Here is a 25,346-nt window from a genome sequence, read left to right as displayed (position 1 = left end):
CAAATCCCATATGAATTTGGGATGCGAGTTCACACTAGGGCTGATTAAAAAATCTCTCTTCTGGAACTGGATCACGTGGCAGCTCTATACACAGCTATTTGATAGTGGGGTCGTAAAATGCAAGATCAGTGCCAAACGGATGTAGAGAAGGAAAGGAAGAAGACAAGAGGTGAGAGAAGAAATGGAAAGGCCAGCCTGGAAAAGAATTTGTAAGGCTGACTCATGGAATATGGGAAAAAAGACGGGGACCAGCCAAATTCCCAGACAACAAAGGTAGAAAACTTTATTTAATACTTTGTAAGGACTGCTTTGTAAAATGTACAGGCGAAAATGCATTTCTGTCTCTTTTCTACTAGTATTGCACTGTTTATAGAGTCTGGCTTCCTTGGACAGAGTGTGTGTGTGGGGGTGTTGTGGCTCCCTATTCTGTATTAGATTGGTAGAATGGAATGTTGTCACAATTTGGGTTTCTGCTAGGTGCTTGTGACCTGGGTTGGCCACTGTTAGAACAGGATACTGGGCTAGATGGACCATTGGTCTGACCCAGTATGGCTAATCTTATGTTTATATATATATATATATATATATATATATATATATATATATATATATATATATATATATATATATATATATATATATATATATATATATATATATATATATATATATATATATATATACAGTGGGGGAAATAAGTATTTGATCCCTTGCTGATTTTGTAAGTTTGCCCACTGACAAAGACATGAGCAGCCCATAATTGAAGGGTAGGTTATTGGTAACAGTGAGAGATAGCACATCACAAATTAAATCCGGAAAATCACATTGTGGAAAGTATATGAATTTATTTGCATTCTGCAGAGGGAAATAAGTATTTAATCCCTCTGGCAAACAAGATCTAATACTTGGTGGCAAAACCCTTGTTGGCAAGCACAGCGGTCAGACGTCTTCTGTAGTTGATGATGAGGTTTGCACACATGTCAGGAGGAATTTTGGTCCACTCCTCTTTGCAGATCATCTCTAAATCATTAAGAGTTCTGGGCTGTCGCTTGGCAACTCGCAGCTTCAGCTCCCTCCATAAGTTTTCAATGGGATTAAGGTCTGGTGACTGGCTAGGCCACTCCATGACCCTAATGTGCTTCTTCCTGAGCCACTCCTTTGTTGCCTTGGCTGTATGTTTTGGGTCATTGTCGTGCTGGAAGACCCAGCCACGACCCATTTTTAAGGCCCTGGCGGAGGGAAGGAGGTTGTCACTCAGAATTGTACGGTACATGGCCCCATCCATTCTCCCATTGATGCGGTGAAGTAGTCCTGTGCCCTTAGCAGAGAAACACCCCCAAAACATAACATTTCCACCTCCATGCTTGACAGTGGGGACGGTGTTCTTTGGGTCATAGGCAGCATTTCTCTTCCTCCAAACACGGCGAGTTGAGTTCATGCCAAAGAGCTCAATTTTTGTCTCATCTGACCACAGCACCTTCTCCCAATCACTCTCGGCATCATCCAGGTGTTCACTGGCAAACTTCAGACGGGCCGTCACATGTGCCTTCCGGAGCAGGGGGACCTTGCGGGCACTGCAGGATTGCAATCCGTTATGTCGTAATGTGTCACCAATGGTTTTCGTGGTGACAGTGGTCCCAGCTGCCTTGAGATCATTGACAAGTTCCCCCCTTGTAGTTGTAGGCTGATTTCTAACCTTCCTCATGATCAAGGATACCCCACGAGGTGAGATTTTGCGTGGAGCCCCAGATCTTTGTCGATTGACAGTCATTTTGTACTTCTTCCATTTTCTTACTATGGCACCAACAGTTGTCTCCTTCTCGCCCAGCGTCTTACTGATGGTTTTGTAGCCCATTCCAGCCTTGTGCAGGTGTATGATCTTGTCCCTGACATCCTTAGACAGCTCCTTGCTCTTGGCCATTTTGTAGAGGTTAGAGTCTGACTGATTCACTGAGTCTGTGGACAGGTGTCTTTCATACAGGTGACCATTGCCGACAGCTGTCTGTCATGCAGGTAACGAGTTGATTTGGAGCATCTACCTGGTCTGTAGGGGCCAGATCTCTTACTGGTTGGTGGGGGATCAAATACTTATTTCCCTCTGCAGAATGCAAATAAATTCATATACTTTCCACAATGTGATTTTCCGGATTTAATTTGTGATGTGCTATCTCTCACTGTTACCAATAACCTACCCTTCAATTATGGGCTGCTCATGTCTTTGTCAGTGGGCAAACTTACAAAATCAGCAAGGGATCAAATACTTATTTCCCCCACTGTATATATATATATATATATATATATATATATATATATATATATATATATATATATATATATATGAGGGTCTGTCCATGTTCTGCATGTGTGACTGAGGTGAAGGATTCTGCTAGCATGTAGTGTTTGTGTAGGAATGTGTAACAATGCAGTTTGTTCCAGTTTTCCAATAGTAGGTATATTGGTGCTCCACAGTCCAGTGTAATATATATAGCACTCTCTTCTGATAGGTGGGTTAGGGCTGTTATGGTGTGGTAAGTTTTGTGTTCTAGGGCAGTCCTGGAGTACCCCCTTGCCAGTCACCACACAAACAAAAGCCCATCTGATTTAAACAAGGTGTCTAGCAGTGGAAGGAATGTGTGTGCTATTCCTGAATATTTTTACTTTGTAGTTAAGAAGACAGGTTGCCTGCTCTGGCCAGTCGAGGGACCTCTTCTGTGTCCTGCCTCCTGATGTAACTTACTGTTTCCTTGTAGGCAGGATGCAACAGAGGCAGCCTGTATTAATCATTGCCCGCCATAGCACCTGAGCAACAACACAGACACTGCTGTCTAACTGACACCAACCAGCGCCTATTTTATAAAAGTCTGCTCCCCCTGAGATCAGAACCTGGCTACGCCTCTGATTTGAAAGTAACCAAGAAGTTCTACAGGTCTGATAGGTTATTTATTTTCTTTGGTCATGCAATGAAAGGTGAAGCAGCATTGTGCTTTAGATTAATGAAACAATTTTTTAAACTTCTCTCTTGCAGGTAAGCAGCCGCCTTCTGTATTTTAAAGCTCAACCTACCTTGGTGAGGGGGGGGGGGGGGGGGGGAATGACTTCTTGGACAGAGCTCAAGGCAGTTTTTTTGCCAGTGGACATATGCAAGACAGCAACATGGTCTTCCCTTCATATTTTTTTCAAAGCATTATAAGCTAGATGTTGCTGCGAGACAGGAAGCCTCTTTCACTGCTTTGGTAATTGGGGCAAGTGCTTTGATTTCCCAACATTTTTGAAGACTGTTTTATTACATCCCACAAGTTCTGGACAGGTCTGGTGAGGACACTAAGGAAGGAGAAATTTGGTATTTGCCTGCTAATTTTTTTCCCTTTAGTCCCACCAGAACAGTTCAGATTCCTACCCAACTTCAGTTTTCTTTCTCGGGTTCCCTTTGATTTGGTTTAGGGTTTGCTGTATTCAGAGTTGAGTTCTAATATTTGTTTTGTTCTTAATAGCACTGGGAGGATGTCAAGTTGTCTGTTTCTGGTCTCCTCCTTTAAGTTTCCTCATGTTTTCAACAAAATACTGAATTAAGGGAGATGCACACAGTTCCATTTGTTACAGTATAATTCTGTACAATCTCCACCTGCTGGTTAATGGGCACAACATCTGCAAGTTCTGGGCTAGTCCGGTGGGACTAAAGGAAAGAAAACGAGTAGGTAAGAATCTACCGGCCGATATTCAGCCAGCGGTGGGCAGTGACTTTGACTGCCCGCCACCGGCGTTCAACCTGGATATTTAATGTTGGGCTATTTCTGGTGACCGGCATTGAATATCTAGGTTTTTCAACTCTGGCTAGCACATGACTAGTTAAAACGATATTCAGGCTTAACCGGACATAGCTTAGCAGGCAAAGAGAGGCCTGATTTTTATGCAGTCTTATTTGTCCGCTAAGTCTGGCCAGTTAAGTTCCAAATGTCGGGACTTAACAGTCAAACCTCCGGAATGCTCCAATGTTGCCGGCTTTATTTTCACCACTAACCGGTCATTTTCAGCTGCGAAAACCAGTTAAATACTGCTGGAAATGACCGATTATCCACCAAGGTGTCAGTTAACTGGTTGGTGGCCATTCCCTGCTGGTTAACTTGCGCTGAATATAAGCCGGCTAGTTTCTCCATTGTCCACTTATAACTTCATGGGGAAAAACAGAAGAAAAAAATCTCCTTCCCTTGCCCCTTCCCTCAACACACATTTTTCTGTTTTATTTTCTGGTCTTCAGATCTTACTGGGGTGGCATTTTTCCTGTTTCTAATCAAAGAAGGTGCAATTAGCTTATAATTTACCAGACACACTACACTACCCATTCATATCCCTTGTTTGGTAGTTGCTTTTGCTCCTGTGGTAGAACTGACATATGGTGAGCCCAGCAGTTGCTGATGTAAGTTCAATGTCTCAAAAGTGTGAGATGGGGGTTTTCTGCTGCTATATGAGAAAAATGATAAAATATAGGCAAGCAATTTTATATATGCATTTCTTTTTACAAAGTTTAGTTGATTTTAAAGAATGTATTTCTTTTTTCAGATTAATGAAAAAAATCTCATGATGAGCACACTCCATAAGCTGCATGATAAACTGGCAAAAGTAGCAGGTAACTTCCTCCCCCCCCCCCCCCCCCCCTTTACTCACACATTAATTACTGTTTTCAAGCTGTTTTTGTGTCTCAAGCATAGTTACAGGGGACACACAAATAGGTTACAAGACTGACGTGAACAGTTATGAGTTTTCCAGAAAGCTTTTGTCACATGCTCTTGCAGGGAACATATCATTGCCAGCCCGCTTGTGGATCAAATGAACATGGCTTCCATAGTTTTTCAGTTTCTCCAGTTTTCTTAATCATATTGTGGGGTTTAATTTTTTTTTTTTTTTTTTTTTTTTTGTGGGGGGGGGGGGGGTTGGTTGTTTTACCTTTGCAGTCTTCCTCTTTGTTAATTTTCTTGGCTTAATGTGAGATGTTTGCATGGAAAAGGTTTTATGCTGACCACAGATGCAGACAACATTGGAGGATGACTATTACAGATGGGCATTTATTAGCACACATTTGGCTTGTTAGCGTGCCTTCAATTTAGCGTGTGCAAAATTGATTTTAAATAAGAGTTTCCCAAACCTGTCCTGAGAGCTCCCCAGCAAGTCAGGTTTTCAGGATATGTATAATGTATAGTCATGAGAGATATTTGTATGTAGTGGAGGCAGTACATGCAAATAGGTACTATTCATTGTGGATATCCTGAAATTCCTTGTCATCAAGCAGATGAAGCCATTACGTATGGGTTGTATCCATCAACCAGCAGGGGGAGATAGCACTCAATTTTTCACAGTTCCTCATGGCCAGCTAGCTCCACTGCCTCTTCAGTATTCTCTATCTCCCCAAGCAGGGTGGCTGCAGCTTCTTCGAGCTCCATCAAAAATCTGCCTTGGGGTGGCTCCTGGCTTGCCAGTTGTTAGCCGGGATGTTAGAGGCTATAGCAGCTTCACTTTGAAGGCACATAGGTCAGCCCTTTCCTTGCCTTACCCATGCCCCCGTGGATGTGGACATATTAGCTTGCTTTTCCATGTCCTTTCCCACTCAGTGGATGCAGGCACATTGGTTCGCCTTTCCCTGCCTTTCCCACTTATCTGAGCCTCTGGAGTGTTTTTATTTACCTCTTTTGCCTCTGCTTTCCTCACCGCGTTAAAAAATAAATAAATGATTAGAGTCGTGTTGCGCTTTAGTGCAGCGATCTTGCAAAAGAGGTTTTTTTCTTGAGATTCTTCTGCAAGACCGGAGCTGTGATACTCGGTCTAGTGAGGTAAGAGTGTTTTCTGACTCCTCCGGGGTGGGCCCGCGATCGGGACGTTTTTTTGCGCGAACCGCCATTTTTGAATTTTACCGCCGTTTTCGGCGATGGCTGCGGATACTATAAAGCGCTGTTCTAAATGTGACAAGCGCAAATCAGCAGCGGGGCTCTGTAATTCGTGCTGTACAGACGGTAGAGCCGGCCCGAGCATGGCGAGCAGCGATCTTTTGCACTCTGAGCTGGCAGCGGACGCCATTTTGGATTTACCACATGGCGCGGCCTCACTGCGACAGAGAGCCCTGAATCTGGGGGGGGGGGGGGGTCCTCTGAGTGAGGCTAATAATAGAGCTGATAGCCCTGGGCAGGATCCGGGCTGTCAGGGAGCGGTTTTCTCCCCTGATTTTGTTTTAATGCTGCATAGGGCGTACATGCTTAAAAGAGCTCTTCCACAGGGATCTTCGGACCCTCTGCCTGCCCCCCCCCCTCCCCCCCCCCCCCCCCCCCCCCCCCCCCCGGTGGATCCTGGCCTTTTGGACTTAGCTTTGCCTGTTTCTTATCCTCCTGATAAACGCAGAAGGGCTAATTCCCCTTCTGAGTGTGACGTCTTTGGACCTGAAAGAAGCTTACTTGCACATACCAATTTGGCCCCCGCACCAGAAGTTTCTGCGGTTTGCGGTGTTGGGAAAACATTTCCAGTTTCGGGCCTTGCCTTTTGGCCTCGCCACAGCTCCCCGAACCTTCTCCAAGGTAATAGTGGTGGTAGCTGCCTTTCTCAGGCGAGAGGGTATCCGGGTTCACCCGTACCTAGACGACTGGCTCATCAGAGCAGACTCAGAAAAAGAGAGTCATCTAGCTACAGCCAGAGTGGTTTCAGTCCTTCAATCTCTGGGCTGGGTCGTCAATATGGCCAAAAGTTACCTGACCCCCTCGCAATCTCTAGAATATTTGGGGGTCAGGTTCAACACAGCCTCGGGCTCTGTGTTTCTTCCCGAGCAAAGGCAGTGCAAGCTTCAGAATCAGGTCCGTCTGCTCCTGAGGATGCCCCGCCCGCGAGCTTGGGACATTGTCCAGCTGTTGGGATCGATGACGGCCACCTTGGAAGTGGTGCCATGGGCGAGAGCGCACCTGAGACCTCTACAGTATTCTCTACTTCAACGATGGTCTCCAGTATCTCAGGATTATCAGTGCAGACTTTCTTGGCTCGGTGCGGCCCACCTCAGTATGGAGTGGTGGCTCTCGGACAGCATGTTACGGCGGGGAATGCCGCTGGTGCTCCCCGATTGGTGCCTAGTGGTGACAGATTCCAGCCTGAAGGGCTGGGGCGCACATTGCCAGGGGATGCATGCCCAGGGTCTGTGGACGCCCGAGAAGTCGGAGTGGTCTATCAACCGCCTGGAGTTGAAAGCGGTGTTTCTGGCTCTTCTGGCCTTTCAAGTGACCCTGGAAGGATTGGCTGTCCAAGTGATGTCGGACAACACGACAGCAGTGGCCTACATAAATCGGCAAGGCGGCACTCTGCAGAGCTCTAGCTGCACAGGCCGAACAAATTTGCCACTGGGCCGAGCTGCATCTACAGTCCCTGTCAGCAGCTCACATTGCAGGTCAGAGCAACGTGCAAGCCGACTATCTAAGCAGGCATCAGATCGATCCAGCGGAGTGGGAACTAGCAGACGATGTATTCCTGCAGATATGTGCCAAATGGGGCAAGCCAGTGATGGATCTTATGGCGTCCAGTTCCAATGACAAAGTCCCGTGCTTCTTTAGCAGACAGAGGGATCCTCGCTCTGCCAGATTGGATGCCTTGGCTCAACCCTGGCCCCTGGGCTTGCTGTATGTTTTCCCTGCGTGGCCCTTGATAGGGCAAGTGCTCCTGTGGATTTGACTGCATCCAAGAGAAGTGGTGCTCATCGCCCCGGATTGGCCCAGGAGGCCTTGGTATGCGGACCTCCGACAGATGCTGTTGGAGGCTCCCTTTCCGTTACCTCTGGTTCCGCACCTGTTATCACAGGGTCCGGTGGCCATGGAGGACGCCTGCCGCTTTGGTCTTATGGCATGGCGATTGAGAGGGCGCAATTGAGAGATAGAGGCTACTCAAATAAGGTAATTTCCACTCTCCTGCAGGCCCATAAGCGCTCCACTTCTGTGGCTTATGCCAGGATTTGGCGCCAGTTTGAAGTCTGGTGTGTTTCAAGAGCGCTTTCTCCGTTGTGGCTCCTGTCTCGCCGACTCTGGACTTTTTGCAGGATGGTGTACACAAAGGCTTGGCCTATAATTCCCTGTGGGTGCAAGTGGCAGCATTGGCCTCCCTGCGTGGCAGGGTTGAAGGCGTGTCCTTAGCTACTCATCCAGATGTGGCACGGTTTCTTAGAGGGGTGCTTCGGCTCCGTCCTCCCGTGCGGGCACCTTGTCCAGCTTGGAACCTGGGGTTAGTATTGAAGGCCCTTCAGGGGGCTCCCTTTGAACCGCTTCGGCGTGCTTCGGAGAAAGATTTGACACTGAAGGCAGTCTTTTTAGTAGCCATTACCTCGGCGAGATGGGTGTCAGAGCTCCAGGCGCTGTCCTGTAGAGACCCTTTTCTGCAATTCTCAGAGTCAGGGGTCACGGTTCGGACCGTGCCTTCCTTCATGCTTAAGGTGGTTTCAGCGTTTCACCTAAACCAGCCTGTTTTTCTTCCCTCCTTTGTTGAGGAGGAGTTTCCAGATTCATTTGGGCAGTTGCACCTTTTGGATGTGCGCAGGACTCTGTTGCAGTATCTGCGAATTACAAATTCTTTCAGGACCTCTGATCATCTTTTTGTGCTGTTTGCAGGTCCTCGCAGAGGGTCTTCAGCGTCTAAAGCCACTATTGCCCGTTGGCTCAAAGAAGCTATCTTTTCAGCATATCTGCTGTCTGGCCGTGCTCCGCCATAAGCCTTTAAGGCACATTCCACAAGAGTGATTTCCTCTTCCTGGGCGGAAACTGGAGCACTATCTCTTCATGAGATTTGCAGTGCTGCAGCATGGGCTTCTAAGCTGTCTTTCTCCCGACATTACAGGCTGGATGTGGCTGCCAGGAGGGATGCGCGTTTTGGAGCACAGGTGCTAGCGCGTGGTGTGGCTTGTTCCCACCCTATTTAGGGATTGCTTTGTTACATCCCTTACGTAATGGCTACATCTGCTTGATGACAAGGAAGGGAAAATTAGGTTCTTACCGTGATAATTTTCTTTCCTTTAGTCATAGCAGATTAAGCCATGAGCCCTCCCTGTATGATTGTCTGTATTGCAGTGATTCTGATTTTAGGTGCTGTTCTTGTTTCCTGAAGTTATATTCCTTCCTTGGGGAGTCTGAAAACAGTTTTCAGGATTCTTGTTACAGTTATAGGAGGATGAGTTCATTCCCTCCAGTTCATGTTTTGGGAGGATGAGTTTATTCCCTCCAGGAGGATGCAAGTATTCCCTCCGTTTATACAAAGTGGAGGATGAGTTTATTCCCTCCAGGAGGATGAGTTCATTCCCTCCTTTTTTGAGTTTATGCCCTTGTTAAGGGGCCATCGTTCGCTGTGAGGAAAGTTCATGTTGTTCCCATTGCGGTTTGCCATACTGCTTTGGAAGCTTCAAATACTGAAGAGGCAGTGGAGCTAGCTGGCCATGAGGCACTGTGAAAAGTTGAGTGCTCTCTATCTCCCCCTGCTGGTTGATGGACACAACCCATACGTAATGGCTTCATCTGCTATGACTAAAGGAAAGAAAATTATCATGGTAAGAACCTAATTTTCCCATCTGACTGGCTGGGGAACCCCCAGGCCGGTTTAAGAACTGTGGTTTTAAGGGTTATTAAGCTATGAATTAATAAGCATATAATAGATTTGTGCATACTAACATTTTTTGACTCAGTTTTACTTCATCCATGGAGCAGTGAAGACACATGTTTCTTGCCTCTGTTGCATTTTATTTTCTTTGAGTTTTTTCATCTCTTGCCTTCTTGCCCCTTTTTCATCGTAAGTAGTGCTGGATCAATTTTCTTTTTACTTCTTTGTCCTTGTTACCTTTATTTTGTTACTCTTTGTCCTTTTTAAGTTTAATTTCTTTTCTGTGGCTTGTGGCCTCCTTAAACCTGAGCTCCTGGCCAGGTCTTTGTTTAAATTTTTTTTTTTTTTTAACCACTGAGCTGTTTGATTTTGCTTCAGCTATTTTTCCTGCTATGTCCTTCAAGCCTTCCAGTTAGTTTAAGACGTGCTCAGGCTGCAGTAGGACCATGTCTGTCACTGATCCTCATAACATGTGCCTACTATGCCTCAGGCCTGACCATCATTCGTCCTCACTATTCACATTTTGCTCAAATGCAGAAGAGAACAAATAAGAGTGAAAGGCCCTATATGAGAAAACATTTAGACACACTGACGTTGAGTCTGTCAACATTGGTATAAAAGGCATCGATCCCTATGGCTTCAGGAACTGCATCAGAAACTTGGGATGCATCGACATTGATGGAGGTGTCCTTCTTCTTTGATGTCAGGCATCAGTAGGACTCATGAGGATTCCACATTGTCCTTATCGGCACCGAAGGACCCTGATGCTGTGCATTGAATGAAGGCAAAGAAGTACTAACATCAATGCTCATCGAAGCATGGTGCCAGAAGCTCCGGAACTCTGGTGTCCCCAGTATCTGAGAAGCATCAGTACCTTGAGGACTACTCCTCCCTCCATGGAAGTGGCGCCGATGCTCCAGTCTCCCTGAAGTTGGGACCCCGCTTCTGATTTAGCTCCTATATTTTGCAGTCATCCTTACACCAGACCTACCTTTACTGATGCCTGCCCTCGAAGAGTACCTCCAGGTCATGTTACAGGAGGATCTGGGGTGCATCCTAGCTCCGCATAATGCCAAGGCATTTGGGGTGTCTCTACCGGTTGTGATGCCACTCCAGCTCTCTTTGTTGGACATTCATTGATGCTGGTGTTTTGTCAGGCGTCTGAGCCAGCACTCATGGATTTATAGTGTTCCTGTCCAACCCTTTTGAGAGTAGAGGTGGCCCATACCTTGGTGCTCTTATCCAGAGCTTGGACTCGCATCCAGTAGTCTGAGGTAGATGCTTGGACATCCGCATGAGAATTACTTTGAGTCAAATATAGACGACTCTTGGCGTCTGAAGTGGAGCCAGAGGAGCCCTTGAAGGAAGGATCCCTTCCTTAGTGTCCCTCCGAACCGGCTCAAAATGACTGATGGGTTATGCACACCTACCAGCAGGTGGAGACTGATTTTGAGTGAGCCTATAAGACCATTCTCAGCCCCTGAAAGCCCCAGTCTCCAGCAGGTGGTAGATGTGTTGAGCCCCTTGGTCTCAAAGTTTCTTTTTCTGATTTTGTTTGTAATTTGTCTTAAATGTCATAAATTACTGTTTCTTTCCTCTCTTCTACATCTGTGCGCCGTTAGGTTAATTTGCTGGAAGAGGCTGAGGATCTCGGGGATTCCCTGATACCTCTGGGGTGCTAAACTTGGGTGGCCAAGTCCCTCCCTCTCCTATCCGTGAGCGCCTGTGGGCCTGGGATGGAATTTGGTTCGGTGCTGGCTTCAACCCCTTCGAGGGAAGGGAATTTTCAGCACCGCGGGGAATAGCTGCTATTTACAAAAAGAAAAGAAGAAAAAAAAGTTGCACTTGGAAGAGCTGTTTCTTCAGCAGAGCAATTGTTTTATCCTGCTTTCATGGCTATCTCCCTGCAGGCTCTTAGGCTCGAGGTAGTGTTTGGGTGCCTATTCCTTTCAGGTGGACAGTGGCTCCAGTGCTCTGTTACCAAGCAGTGGGGTTTTCTTTCCACTTGGGTTTGTTTTTTTTCCATAGCATGGTGTTGGAGTTGGTTGGAGACGTGGAGTTGTGTTTAAAAAAACAAAAGAAACAAACATTACCGGCTTCACAGTGTGGGGCTGTGCCACCTTTGGGTTTGAAATTAGCTGCTTTCTTTAAAGCAGTTGTTTTGTGGCAGGAAACTCTGCCATTTTCAATGCACCACTCGCAGTGGGGGAGTAGCCCAGGCGGCTCTCGTGGCAGGGCACTGCTTCTCCATCAGACTCTTCTGCAGTGCAACGAGGAATCGGGGGGGGGGGGGGGGGGGGGGGGGGGGGGGGAGGATATCCTCTGCATTTAGTCCTAGCAATGTAAGGGCTTTTGTGCATCAGTCATCCAACCCCTGTCAGAGGTGAATCTGAGGCCTTCCGGTGGGAGGGAGGGACTTGGTTCCAAGCTTGGGGTTGGGGTGCAGGAGGATCACATGGAGTTTAAAATTGGGGGTCCCCTTTTGAAGGAACTGGAGGAACAGCCCTTAGGAGACGGGGAATTTGAGTGGGCTGAGGCAGGATTTCAGAACATAGACTTAAGGTTCTTTATTTTGAGGAGGAGCAGGAGGCTCCTGTACTATGTAAGGGGGTCCCCTTCATGAGAGGAATTTGCATTTCTGGCAGATCCATTCCCATGCATCTAGCCAACAGGGACCTTGTACAAGCCCAGTGGGACATTTGGCCAGCTCCTGCATTGGTGTCCTCCTGGTTCATCTCAGGATCAGCAGTTCCTTCAGCTCTCGGTAGGGGTCGCTGGGGTTTCTGCAGTTGCCAAGTTTCCACAGAACTGGTAGATGGAGACGTGTCTTTCAGGAGCCCTTGGGACCTACTTATGATTGTGTTTTCTAGCATTATTTCGCTGTTTCAGCAATTTTATCAACTAATTTTCATAGTCTTTTCCCCGTAGTTTTACTTGAACTTTGTACTACAGCATTAACAAAGACTCTAGCAGGCACTGCAGGATCTAGTTTAGTCTTCCCGCCCACCCCTAGGACAACTCTTCATTTATAGTCAGTTATTGTAATTAGGATAACAAGCAAGTAGTGCTCTTACAGAGTTTTAAATACATTTCATTACCATCTAAGAAGGCAACACTAAATAAATCACACAATATACTATATAAACTAAAATACATTTTTATATTAGGTTAATATCCTTAATACTGTAGCAAGTTTTAAATTATTGAAAAACTCAAAAACACTAAGATGGAGTCAGCAGTCCAGCAGCGAGAGGGGTGCTATCCAGTCTTTTGCATTGAGTGTCACATGTATGATTATCTCCCAGTTGGTGAGATGTCATATGTGTGTGCCCGATGCAAAGAGCTCCTAGCTCTCAGAGAACGTGTCCGTTCTCTTGAGGCTAGAGTAGCAGACTTGGAGCTGAGGGAGACAGAGAGGTACTTAGAGGAGACCTACAGGGATGTTGTAGAGAAGTCCCACCTCCAGTCTGGTAGCCCCTGTGCTACCTTGGAGGAGGGAAGTCTCCTAGAAGGAGAGCATCACCCTGGTGAAGTAGAAAGTACTCCTGTAGCCAGGACCTGCCCACCAGGGGATGTACTATCCTCTCGCACCGAGGATGTGTCTCCAAGTGCTGCCCGGGAGGGAAGGGCTAGGACAGCTGTTGTAGTTGATGATTCGATCATTAGGCATATAGATAGCTGGGTGGCTGGTGGACTTGAGGATCACTTGGTGACTTGCCTGCCTGGTGCGAAGGTGGCGGACCTCACTCGTCACCTAGATAGGATTTTAGATAGTGCTGGGGAGGAGTCAGCTGTCTTGGTACATGTGGGTACCTTAAGTGTGGCAGCTTATCATGCTCTTGCGCTGTATGGATTGTCTGCAGAGGCAGTTTCTATGTCCAAGCTCTTTGAGTTACCCGTTTGGGGCTCTTATTTGGAGACAAGTTGGCTTTGTTGGTACAGGGCCTAGGACTCTCTCAGGTGTCTCGTTTTCTGGAGAATCGGCCGAATTCTTTTGGCTGCAGGTTTGCAGCTGGTGGCCGTGAGTCGAAGCATTCTCGTGCAGTGGCGCTGGCTTTCAACGGTCTCATTCCTTCCTGCATGCTCAGTCTTTTCTTGGAGACAGGTTTAGAGTGTGGGGCAGTGGTTCTGCCTTCCAGGCCCAGGGCTGTTCTGCACTCTGAAGGTTTTGAGGCCCATCGGTGCTCAGTTGGAGATTTTTCTTGGAGGTAGGCCCAGCTTACTTCGGACTAGTGGGTCTGCAAACATTTTCTTGCTGGTTATGATCTCAAGTTAGCTCATGCTTTGCTGGACATTTTTTCTGGAGTCTTTGTCACTCACGTCTCCTCAGACTTCTTCATGTGTGGGTGGTTGGCCTGGTTATGGAGTCTAGAGAAAGAGGTTCGTTATTCCTTCTGTGTGGTAGTGCTGAAGACATAAGTACATAAGTTTTGCCATACTGGGAAAGACCAAAGGCCATCAAGCCCAGCATCCTGTTTCCAACAGTGACCAATCCAGGTCACAAGTACCTGGCTAGATCCCAAAAAAGTACAAAACATTTTATACTGCTTTTCCCCAAGTCCATTTAATAATGGTCTATGGACTTTTCCTTTAGGAAGCCGTCCAAACTTTTTAAAACTCCGCTAAGCTAACCGTCTTTACCACATTCTCTGGCAATGAATTCCAGAGTTTAATTACACGTTGAATGAAGAAACATTTTCTCCGATTTGTTTTAAATTTACTACATTATAGCTTCATCGCATGCCTCCTAGTCCTAGTATTTTTGGAAATCGTAAACAGACGCTTCACATCTACCTGTTAACTCCACTCATTATTTTACATACCTCTATCATATCTCCCCTCAGCCGCCTTTTCTCCAAGCTGAAGAGCCCTAGCCGCTTTAGCCTTTCCTCATAGGGAAGTCGTCCCATCCCCTTTATCATTTTCGTTGCCCTTCTCTGCACCTTTTCTAATTCCACTATCTTTTTTGAGATGCGGTGATGAGAATTGAACACAATATTCGAGGTGCGGTCGCACCATGGAGTGATACAAAGGCATTTATAACATCCTCATTTTTGTTTTCCATTCCTTTCCTAATACCTAACATTCTATTTGCTTTCTTAGCCGCAGCAGCACACTGAGCAGAAGGTTTCAATGTATCATCGACGACGACACCTAGATCCCTTTCTTGGTCCGTGACTCCTAAAGTGGAACCTTGCATGACGTAGCTATAATTCGACAGAAGGCATCTTTTGCCCCCTGCTAGACCTCAAGGCATTCATCAGGTTCTTCAGGTTCCCTCGTTCTGCATGGGGATTCTTAGGTCGATCATGGTAGCTGTTCTTTTTGTGGAATTGCTCATCATGCTAGTCTTGACAGAAGTCTATCTTTGTTTTTGGCCAGTTGATCTCACATGAGATGCTTTCACTTAGCTGTTTTGTGCATACTTTATCGTTTTCGGTGTATTGCCATTTAGTCTTGCAAAGGCCCAAGAACGTTTGCTGTGGTTGTAGTGATAGTGGCGGCGGCCCTTTGGAAGGCACGGGTGCTGTTTCCCCTGTGCCTGGAGGACTGGTTGGTTTGCACTAGGTCCTATCAGGGCAGCTGTCTGGTTTCTACTCGAGTAGTTATTAGGTTGAGTGTTCTATCCTTTCATAATCCTCTTGCTGCCGATCCAGCTCTTGGAGTATCTGGGTGTCTTCATTCGTTGGGGCAGAATGTATCTTACGTGGCACGGTGGCCAAGCTTCAAACTCTGGTTTGACAGCCAATGCTTATACCAGGACTTACCTCCAAGTTATCAGATCAATGGTGGCGCCCCTTGAGGTGGTCTCTTGGGTCACAGTGCTCATGGGGCTTCTTCAGTAGTCTCGTCTTAGAGTGGTCGTCTTGGTCGTGCTCCTTGGGGGGCGCTAAGCTGCCGTTTTTGGTTGCTATGTGTCGAAGTCTCTGGTGGGGATATCTGAAAATTAGTTTGTGGACAAAAGTGTCTCCGGTGCCAGTCTTGAGGGCTGAGGGACCCTCTGTCCGTGAGAGCTGGTGCGAGGGCTATGGTCCCAGGAGTGGAGTGATTGACTACTGCGCTGCAAGTTCCAGATTCTCTTTGAGGACACAGCAGTACGAGTTTTGTCGGTCAATGAGACAGCTATATTATTTGTCAAATGCTGGAGTGGAGCGATCGGTTGTCTTCTGACGGAAGGGGCGGCTTTCCTCATGTGTTGGGCAGGAGGACTGTCCTCCCTGGTCTTCATTAGGTTGTGGCATCTAGCGGATTGAGAGATATGGTGTCTGGCTCTCATGGTTCCAGTTTTGGTTTGGAAGTCCTTGGTATGCAGATCTGTGGTGTCTGGTAGTACATCGCCTGTCCTCCTTGGTCTTGATTAGGCCGTGGCATCTAGCGGATTGAGAGATACGGTGTCTGGCTCTCGTTCTAGTTTTGGTTTGGAAGTCCTTGGTATGCGGATCTGCAGTGTCTGGTAGTAGAGTCGTTGGCTTACTCTTTACGAGTCAGTAGATCTTATCTTCTGGGTCTGACTGCTGTGTCTATAAGTACATAAGTACATAAGTAATGCCATACTGAGAAAAGACCAAGGGTCCATCGAGCCCAGCATCTTGTCCACGACAGCGGCCAATCCAGGCCAAGGGCACCTGGCAAGCTTCCCAAACGTACAAACATTCTATACATGTTATTCCTGGAATTTTGGATTTTTCCAAGTCCGTTTAGTAGCGGTTTATGGACTTGGCCTTTAGGAAACCGTCTAACCCCTTTTTAAACTCTGCTAAGCTAACCGCCTTCACCACATTTTCCGGCAATGAATTCCAGAGTTTAATTACATGTTGGGTAAAGAAAAAGTTTCTCCGATTTGTTTTAAGTTTACTACACTGTAGTTTAATCGCATGCCCCCTAGTCCTAGTATTTTTGGAAAGCGTGAACAGATGCTTCACATCCACCTGTTCCACTCCACTCATTATTTTATATACCTCTATCATGTCTCCCCTCAGCCGTCTCTTCTCCAAGCTGAATAGCCCTAGCCTCCTTAGTCTTTCTTCATAGGGAAGTCGTCCCATCCCCGCTATCATTTTAGTCGCCCTTCGCTGCACCTTTTCCAATTCTACTATATCTTTCTTGAGATGCGGCGACCAGAATTTTGTCTTATGGCTTGGCTCTTGTGAAGCAGCGATTAAAGAAGTGTGGTTTTTTTCCTGCTGCAGTGGTGGTCACTGGGCTAAATTCCTGGTGTGTCTGTAGTTCTTTGGCTAATGTCATGACTTGGAAGCATTTCAAACGTCAGTGTGACGATCATGGGGTAGTGCCATTACATACTCCAGTGCCCCATATACTTGATTTTTGCTTCTATTTTGGTTCAGATGGAGGCACTGGCTCGTTTTCGGAGATGCCTCGTGGGCTGCCTTTGGCGAGTCCTTCAGATGTCATGAGGTTCCTGAACGTAGTCTCTTACGTCTTCTGTGGTGTCCTCCCTTTACTTCTTGCTATCTCGATCTTATGCTTTCTGCTCTCGTTCATCCTCCTTTTGAGCCTTTCTCTCTCTCTGCACTTTTCCTTTAGAGACCTTACTCTGATGGCATTTTTTGTGGCCATTTCCTCGGCGAGCTGGGGGTCTCAGTTGCTGCCTCTCTCTCTTGTTGGGCACCTTTTGAGTTTCTCTGCAGCTACAGAATTTTCTGGCCAGTTCCTTTCTTTCGTCAGAAGGTCTTGACACCCTTTCATATTTGCAGTCTCTGGTCCTTCTGTCTCTAGGCTCTTCCAGGGGTTCGCAGGACCAGCGTCATTGGAGTATGCTGGCTGTGAGGACATTGTTTGTAGTGTGCTCAGCGGGGGTCGACGAGGTCTAGAGGTGGCTACGGCTGCCCCTTGCTCTGGGACTTGAAAAATCCTTTGGTTCCGCATCTCTTCTGGTGTTCAAGTCTGTTTCGGTGGTTGTTTCTGCTCTTTTCGAGAGTGGGCTTGCCTCTTCTTGGACTGAATGTTCTCGGGTATATCTAGCGGATGTTGACACAGCATCAGTCTGGTCTTCCAGATGTCCTTTTGTCTGGCATTGCAGTTTGGACATCCAGGTGCACCAGGACTCTGTTTTGGGTCCATGTGATCTTACTGTCGTTCTGTTTTGGTCCCTCCATTGAATTACTGCATTGGTACTTCCCTTCAGCCATTCTGGGCTGGTCTGGAGGGATGCTAAGGAAGGAGAAATTAGGTTCTACCTGCTAACTTGCTTAGTCCGTTCGGACCAGCCCAGATCCCTCCCATACAGTGTTTGATAGGTTGATCTGCGGTTTTGTTCGTTCTGTTCACACTTGTCTCTGTGGGGAGCTATTTGGATTTGAACAAGATTATTAAAAAAAAAAAAAAAAAAGCAAACCAGACAAACAACTTGGAGCTAAGTGGTTGCAAATAAGTACCCTACGTGTGTTACTGATTCTGTATGATGCAGTCAGACTATTCGACTGGTGCCAGCAGTGTTTCTTTGTAGATGGCTGTAAGAACCAAGTGTCGCAAAGATGTCTGGTTTTCTTTCTTTCCTCTTGCTTTGTTACTGAGACTTTCAGGGGCTGAGCAAGGGTCTTATAGGCTCGCTCAAAAATCAGTGTTCTCAGTCTCCACCTGTTAGTAGGCGTGCATAACCGATCAATCATTCTGGGCCTGTCTGGAGGGACTAAAGGAGAGCAAATTAATCAATTGAGACCTAATTCTATTTGGTCTGCCTTTAGACCTTTCCCCACATCAGGAAAATCTCTCTAGAGGAGCTCTCGTTTGTCTATCTGAGCGAGATGGCGGAGGCCATCCACTTACATTTGGAAATTGAGGCCGAGCCCAGGGCTGAAATGTTGGATGACCTTGATTATGACTTCCCTCCCAATGAGTCTGTGACAGTGCCTATGCACAGCATCCTTAAGACTGCACAGATGAGGAATTGGGAGATCCCTCTTAGAATCTGCCTTCTTTGATATAGGCTGTACAGTATATATAGAAGGTGTACCGCCGGAGCACTGCTGTAGTGTACACTTGTGAGGTTCTAACCTCTTCTTACCACCTCTGCGATGGGTGAAGCTTACTCAATGAAACTCACACAAACAGTTGTGTGTTCAGCAAACTTCTCTTTATTGTTCTTTACTTCACACAGCAGTCTATAATCATACAGAAAAACCAGAGCACAAACAGCTTCTAAATCATATGAGAAAAGATTAGAAGTGGGGCAAGCTAGCAGACATCTGACTTCTCAGCTATCCACTAGTCTTTCCCCACTGGGTTTAAGGCGTTCTCTCATTTATAGGTCTATCTATCTCTCCTCTTCATCTGCCTTGCTATTCTTTTTACCTATCACCTCTCACCCAGTTTCCAACCCTCCCATGTTCCAGAACAGTCTTTCCCACCTTCTATCTTGTTTCTGTGTCCTGTCCAGCTACCGTTTTTGTTCTCTAAATTCCTAACATTCCTGAATTAGTTAGCTCCTGGTACCTTCCTTATCTACTTATACAAGATGAGGATGCTGTAGCAATAGTGAGCAGGTGTTAAGGCACATATCTCCTTTCAGGCCTCTTTTAAGGCAATTCATATGTGTAAGTCCCTTTCCAGAAGAGCTTACAATCATTTTTGCCATTCTCAAAGTGCACTGAACTCCCATACATTCTCATCAGCGCTGCTACACAGTTTGACACACTCTTTTCCTGAATCATGCCTTTAATGTTTAACTATGTGACAGGTTTCCACAATACCTCTGTTCGGTTCTTTTTAGTTGTTTGTCCAGGCCATTGACCTGCCTTGGCCTACCTCTCTGACAGTAACAAAGGCTTCTGGATTTGAGAAGCAGCAGGTTCCGCACCATTCCATGGTGGTCATTTACACTCTCAAAAGCCAGAAGTTTGAGGACCCATGTTTTTACTCTGTGGTGTAGCCAGATGGCCAGTTTTGGATGGGCCTGAGCCCAAAGTGGGTGGGTACAACATTTTCTCTGCCCTGCCGTACCCCCACCTCAAAATATAAATTACACTTTCTTTGAAGGTGGCCAGAATTCCCTTTTACCAAGCTTAGCAGGCAGCAGCATCGTCCCTAAGCCACTGAAGCTGGCAACCCATGCACATATAGTTGTCGGTGGCTCAAAGATGCTGTTATCGACTGCAGAGCTTTAAAGAACGGAGTTCTAGATGTCTTTGGATGAATTCCACAACTGGGAGATGCTTGGGAATCCCCACCAGTTATACAGCAAGGATTAGGACCAATGTTAGCCATGCTAGAGGGCAGGTTAGAAAACAGAGGAGAGCTCCACCCCCCCCTGAACCCCTCTCCTCTCTGCTTCCCCTCCAGTTTCCCCACTTAACCATTACTATCACACCACAAAGGATACAGGAGTGCACACTAACATAGTAACATAGTAGATGACGGCAGAAAAAGACCTGCACGGTCCATCCAGTCTGCCCAACAAAATAAACTCATAAGTGCTACTTTTTGTGTATACCTTACCTTGATTTGTACCTGTCTTTTTCAGGGCACAGACCGTATAAGTCTGCCCAGCACTATCCCCACCTCCCACCTCAGGCTCTGGCACAGACCCTATAAGTCTGCCCAGCACTATCCCCTTTCTGGAAAACAATGTCTTCCCAGAACACGTAGCACGCTGCCACTCACCTTCAAGGCCTCTTCAGGGACTTTGTGCTGAATCTGTTCCAATACATACATATTAGCATGTAAAAGTTGCCAAAAATTGCGTGTGCCAATAATTGGCCTTTTAAACAAGCTATTGGCACTAATTAGATTTAATTGGAACTTGCATTGGCAAATTTAGTCGTGGGGGTCTGTGCCTAAATTTTACATGTGAGCAGAAAAAAAGGGGCACAGAAATAGGAGGATCGTGGGTGGGATAGGGCATTCCTCTACATTTACACGCGTTGTTATAGAATAATGGGGAAATGTGCCTAATGTAGACACATATGTTTGCACCATTTCTCTTTTCTGCTTTCCTGTCTGCTAATTCTCCTTCAAGTGGCTGCTGTTCATTTGTCTTTTCTCCTCTCTTCTATTCCCTCACTATACCTGCCTCTAACATATTGTTCCATTTTAGCGCTTTCCTCTTTTTTTTTTCTTTTCTGCTCTATCAACTCAAATTTCACCCTCTATCACCCTTCTCCTCCTTTTTACTTTTCAGCCATCTATCAAATTTTCATCTTTTCTCACCCAGTAGCTCTCCCATTACCCATCTGAAACCTTCCCCAGCCTTCAATTCTCTTTCATCTTTTATCCCCATTACCATATTTCTACTTTCTGTAATCACTATCCTCTCATTCATTTCCTTGCCACTACCTCCTGGCCTCTCCCACATGATTCCATCATCCTCTCCACCCTTCTAGCCCAGCAACTGTTCCTTCTTTCTCCCCTCTCCACTCTCATAGCCTGACATCTCCCTGTCCCTTCTCTCTTCCCTCCTGCTTGCTCCCCCATTTGTCCAGCATTTCTCCCTCTCTCTTCCCTCACTCCCACAGTCTGGCATCTCTCCATCATTCCCTTTTGCTCCTGGATCCAACATCTCTCCCTCTTTCTCATCTCTCTCTCCCTCTCTCTTTACTCCATGTCCAAAATCTCTCCCTCTCTCTTATTGTCCACTATATCTCACTTTCCCTATCTTCCTCCTTCCCAATGCAGATTTTTTCCCTTTCTCCTGTCCACTACCTGTCTCCTCTTTCTCCGTGCACCATCTCTTCCTCCCCTCCACCCCTATGTCTAACATTTCTTACATTTCTCCCTCTCACCCCCTCACTTTCCTTGCAGCATCTCACCCTCCTCTCACTCTCCATGTAACAATTCTCCCTCTCTCATTCCTCTCACCCTCCATGTAACAATTCTCCCTCTATGCCACCCCCCCTCCCCCCCCCCGCAGCATCTCTCATTCCCTACCCCATCTCAGAACTTTCTATGATCGGGTTCCTGGCAGCAGCAGTGTAGAGGGAAGCAGGTTGGGCTTCCGCAGTCCTGCCTCTCCCTCCCTTAAGTTTCGCTTTTATGTGAACAGGTCTACGGCAGCAGCAGCGATTCTCACATGCTGCCTGCCGCAAGGCTGGTAGCCTCCTTTCTGCAGCATCCTGCTGCCTAGTTAGAACAGGAAGTTGTGACAGGGAACCTGGACACAGCAGAATGGAGGCTTCCAGCTTAGCGGCACCAGCAGGCAGCATGTGGGAATTGCTGCAACTGCCGGGGAATCCGTTCATGCGAGAGCAACATTTAAGGGAGGTAGATGCAGGACCACAGGAGCCCAGCCTGATCCTCTCCACGCCAGCTGTGTTAAAGTTGCAGCACTGTTGGGTGGGCCTGAGCCCAAACTGGGTGCACCCAGGCCCACCCTTGGCTACGCCTCTGCCTTTGCTCCTCCAGGCAGGGATGCTCACACTCTGGAGTCTTTTGGGAGGAAAGCGTTCCAGGTCTTGGTGCTCATTTCTCACATTCAGTCCTACCAGCTCTACATTAGCATCTATTTAGTGAACTTGGTGCACAGTGTGATGACTTTGTGGATACTCTGCCTCCAGAGAACGTCAGAACTGTAGCTCGCACGCAAGTAGGAGTGTTGAAAGCACGTTATTACGAGCAATTTAGTCTGGGCACCATGTCAAAAAAACATTTCTGTATTAAGTATTAGCATGTGTAGACTCTCATGATTGCATGTTTCAGATCTGGAACCAGCGGTTCAAGAAAAACTGGCAGACATCCCTTGCCGAGGAGACAATCTGTTTGGGGACAAGGTGGAAGAGGTCACTGACCTCAGTAAGAAAAAACAGATACCATCAAATTCTTGTCTCGGCCCGGCCCGCTCCTTCTGCGGTCTCCATGTCTTGGAGGTTTTCGGGTGGAAGTCGGAAGGGTTCCTGCTACTCTCAGAAGTGTAGGTTTACTCCCTTGACTCATCCTCCTCAGTAGAGAATGACACGGGGACAAAGTTTGTCCCTGTCCTCGTGGGTTCTGTCTCCCTCTCCACCCCATCCCATCCCTGCGGGTTCTGTCTTTGTTCCGTCCCTGCAGGTTCTTTCCCCGCCCCATTCCCGTGGGCTCTGTCCTCATCTGCAGAAGCCTCGAACACTTACGATTTTATAAAAATCTTTTTATTAAAGTATAAAAAGGAAAAATATGCTCTGCAGCTGTTTATAAATCACAAATAGAAAACAATAATAATGAGCAACTATAATACCCCCCCCCCCCCCACCACCACCACTCTCTACCCTTCCAACTCCAAAAATAGCGACTTCTACTACCCCAAGAAATCCTATTCCACCCTGTTAAAATGTCCAGGCAAGTCACTTAACCCTCCATTGCCCCACGTAAGCCGCATTGAGCCTGCCATGAGTGGGGAAGCGCGGGGTACAAATGTAACAAAAAAAAAATACAACCCGTTCTCTATGCCCTAGCCGGGGAGAAATATGCCGTATGAAGCAGTTGTGATTTTTTAAATCTGCGGATGAATAAGTCAACAACAATCTCAAGATTCAGTCTAGCTCTCCTGTCTTCCACAGTCCTTTCTTCAGTAGAAGATGTCTTCTCAGAATGTTGCTAGCTGTGGCCAGCATGTTTGCTTGTTTTTCAAAAAAAAAAAAAAAAAAAATCAAAATATCGTCATCTGCATCACTCAAACATAAATAACAGTCCAGTTTATTACAGGCTTTAAAGCAGAAAATGACACGGGGACAAAGCTCGTCCCTGACCCCACGGGCTTTGTCCCCGTGTCATTCTCTAGTTCTCAGCATACCCAGGCCCCACACGCTCATCCTCGGCAGCAGTGGACCCAGAAATCCCAACCAGCTCCCTGGTCTAAGCAGGGGATGAACTTTTGATTGGCTCCAGCAAAGCATAGCTGACGTAAAAGTGCCTGTTTCAGATGACCTGCCAGTCAGCAGGGAGGCTGTTTTTCTTTCCAAGGAAGGTGGCCTCTTGTAACCTTAGACTGGTTTTGCCTTTGAGGTTTAAACCCTCAATTGGCATCAACCTCCTCCAAATTGTCCACTGAGAACACTGAAGCTCAGTTCTCAGCATCAGGAAATGCACTCAAAGGATCTCCTCCTCCCTTCTTAAGGCCCGTGTGGGTCGAATCCGTTCCACCAAGGAAAGGGGAGGGGATTCTGTTCTAGAGAGTTGCACAGGGACAGAAATCTTACCCATCCCCGCCCGTCCCTGCTGGAATCTTACCCGTCCCCACCCATCCCCACTGGAATCTTACCCATCCCCACAAAGATTTAAACCATCCCCACCCGTCCCCGTAAGAATTTAACCCATCCCTACCCATCCCCGTAAGAATTTAATGGTCCATAAAAGAAAGTTCCAGTCAGCTCCCTCAGTCTCTCTCTGGATTTGAGCCACAGCACTGTAGGCAAGGAAGGAACGGAAGTTGGAACTTAGAACACTCTGGTGCGCACATGTAAGATTTGTCTCTGATTCACTGGCAGTGTGTGCTGAGAGGTCGCCACATGCACGCGCCAGTAGGTCAGGTGACATCTGATTCTCGTGCCTGTGTCAGAGCTGAGGTCTGTGCACCAGCCTGGGAGCAAAGAGGATTAATAGTAACATAGTAAGTGACAGCAAATAGACCTGAACGGTCCATCCACTCTGCCCAATAGTCACACTCATGATCAATTCATCATTAAATCAACGAGTGTGATGATATATACTTGATTATGGTCTTTCTTTCTTGTTTCTGGAACAAAAACCACAGAAGTCTATCTGGCCCCATCCTTATGTTCCAACTGCTGGAGTTGCCATCGAAGCCCACTCCAGCCTATTCATCTTCTCATTTGGAGGACACAGACCATAAAAATCTGTCCAGAACTGTCCTCATGTTCCAGCCACTGAAGTTGCTGTCTAAGCCCTTTCCAGCCCATCCTACACCAGATTGCCATGTATGAGACACAGACCATACAAGTCTGCCAGGTATCAGCTCTAGTTCATCACAGCCAGAGTCGCCATCTAAGCGTCACTTGACATATCCACACACATGCAGCCATTTAAGGTTAGCACACCTTTTTGAATTCCGTCATCATTTGTGACTCTACCACCTCCTTAATGGAAGACTTTCCACATTTATGCTGTTAAAGCAAGGAAGAAGAGGAGGAGGAGGAGGAGACAGCACTCAAATAAATTGGTATTCGGTAGATGAGAGGCTGGTGCAGGTGCAGCTTACACTTCCACGGGAAGCCCACAGAACTGGTTCCAACCCCGCAGGAACTGCCTCCGTTCCCGCGGGAACCCCGCAGAACTGCTTCCGTCCCCTCAGGAATCCCGCAGGAACTGCCTCCATCCCCGCGGGAATCCCGCGGGTTCCACGGGATTCCCGCGGGGACGGAAGCCGTGCAGCTCTCTATTCTGTTCCAAGTACTTCTTCATGCCCAAAAAGGCTGGGGGATTTACAAATATCTGGTCAAAGGAAAGTTCAGAATAATTTCCCAGTTCATACTCCTTTCCCATGATTCAGGCAAACAATTGACTGTGCTGTCTGGAGTTAAAGGATACTTACACCCACATTCAGATACTACTTGTGACTGGTATTTATCAGATTTCGAGTAGGAAAACATTGGTACCAGTATTGCATTTTGTCATTTGGCCTCACATCTGCTCCCAGTGTGTTTCTAAAATGTCTTACTTTAGTCAGTTTCATTACACAGACTTGGGAGTGCATGTGTGTTACTATGTGGACAATTGACTGGTAAAGAGCATATGAAAGGAAAGTGCTCAAGAATCAATACAGAGGATTATTCGAGTGTTGGAGTTACTAGGTAGTCAATGTC

General features: G+C 46.8%; 1 protein-coding gene across 1 annotated transcript in view; it reads left to right on the top strand.

Moving 5' to 3' along the window:
• LEMD3 (LEM domain containing 3) overlaps nt 1–25,346 on the top strand; it is a 372,137-nt gene that overhangs the window by 97,404 nt on the left and 249,387 nt on the right. The window contains 1 exon segment of the mRNA XM_030216941.1: nt 4,558–4,624. Within this exon segment, the coding sequence (XP_030072801.1) occupies nt 4,558–4,624 (67 nt within the window).

The sequence above is a fragment of the Microcaecilia unicolor genome, chromosome 10 (assembly GCF_901765095.1).
Source record: "Microcaecilia unicolor chromosome 10, aMicUni1.1, whole genome shotgun sequence".
NCBI classification, from domain to species: Eukaryota; Metazoa; Chordata; class Amphibia; order Gymnophiona; family Siphonopidae; genus Microcaecilia; species Microcaecilia unicolor.
This window is presented reverse-complemented; position numbering and strand designations above follow the sequence as displayed.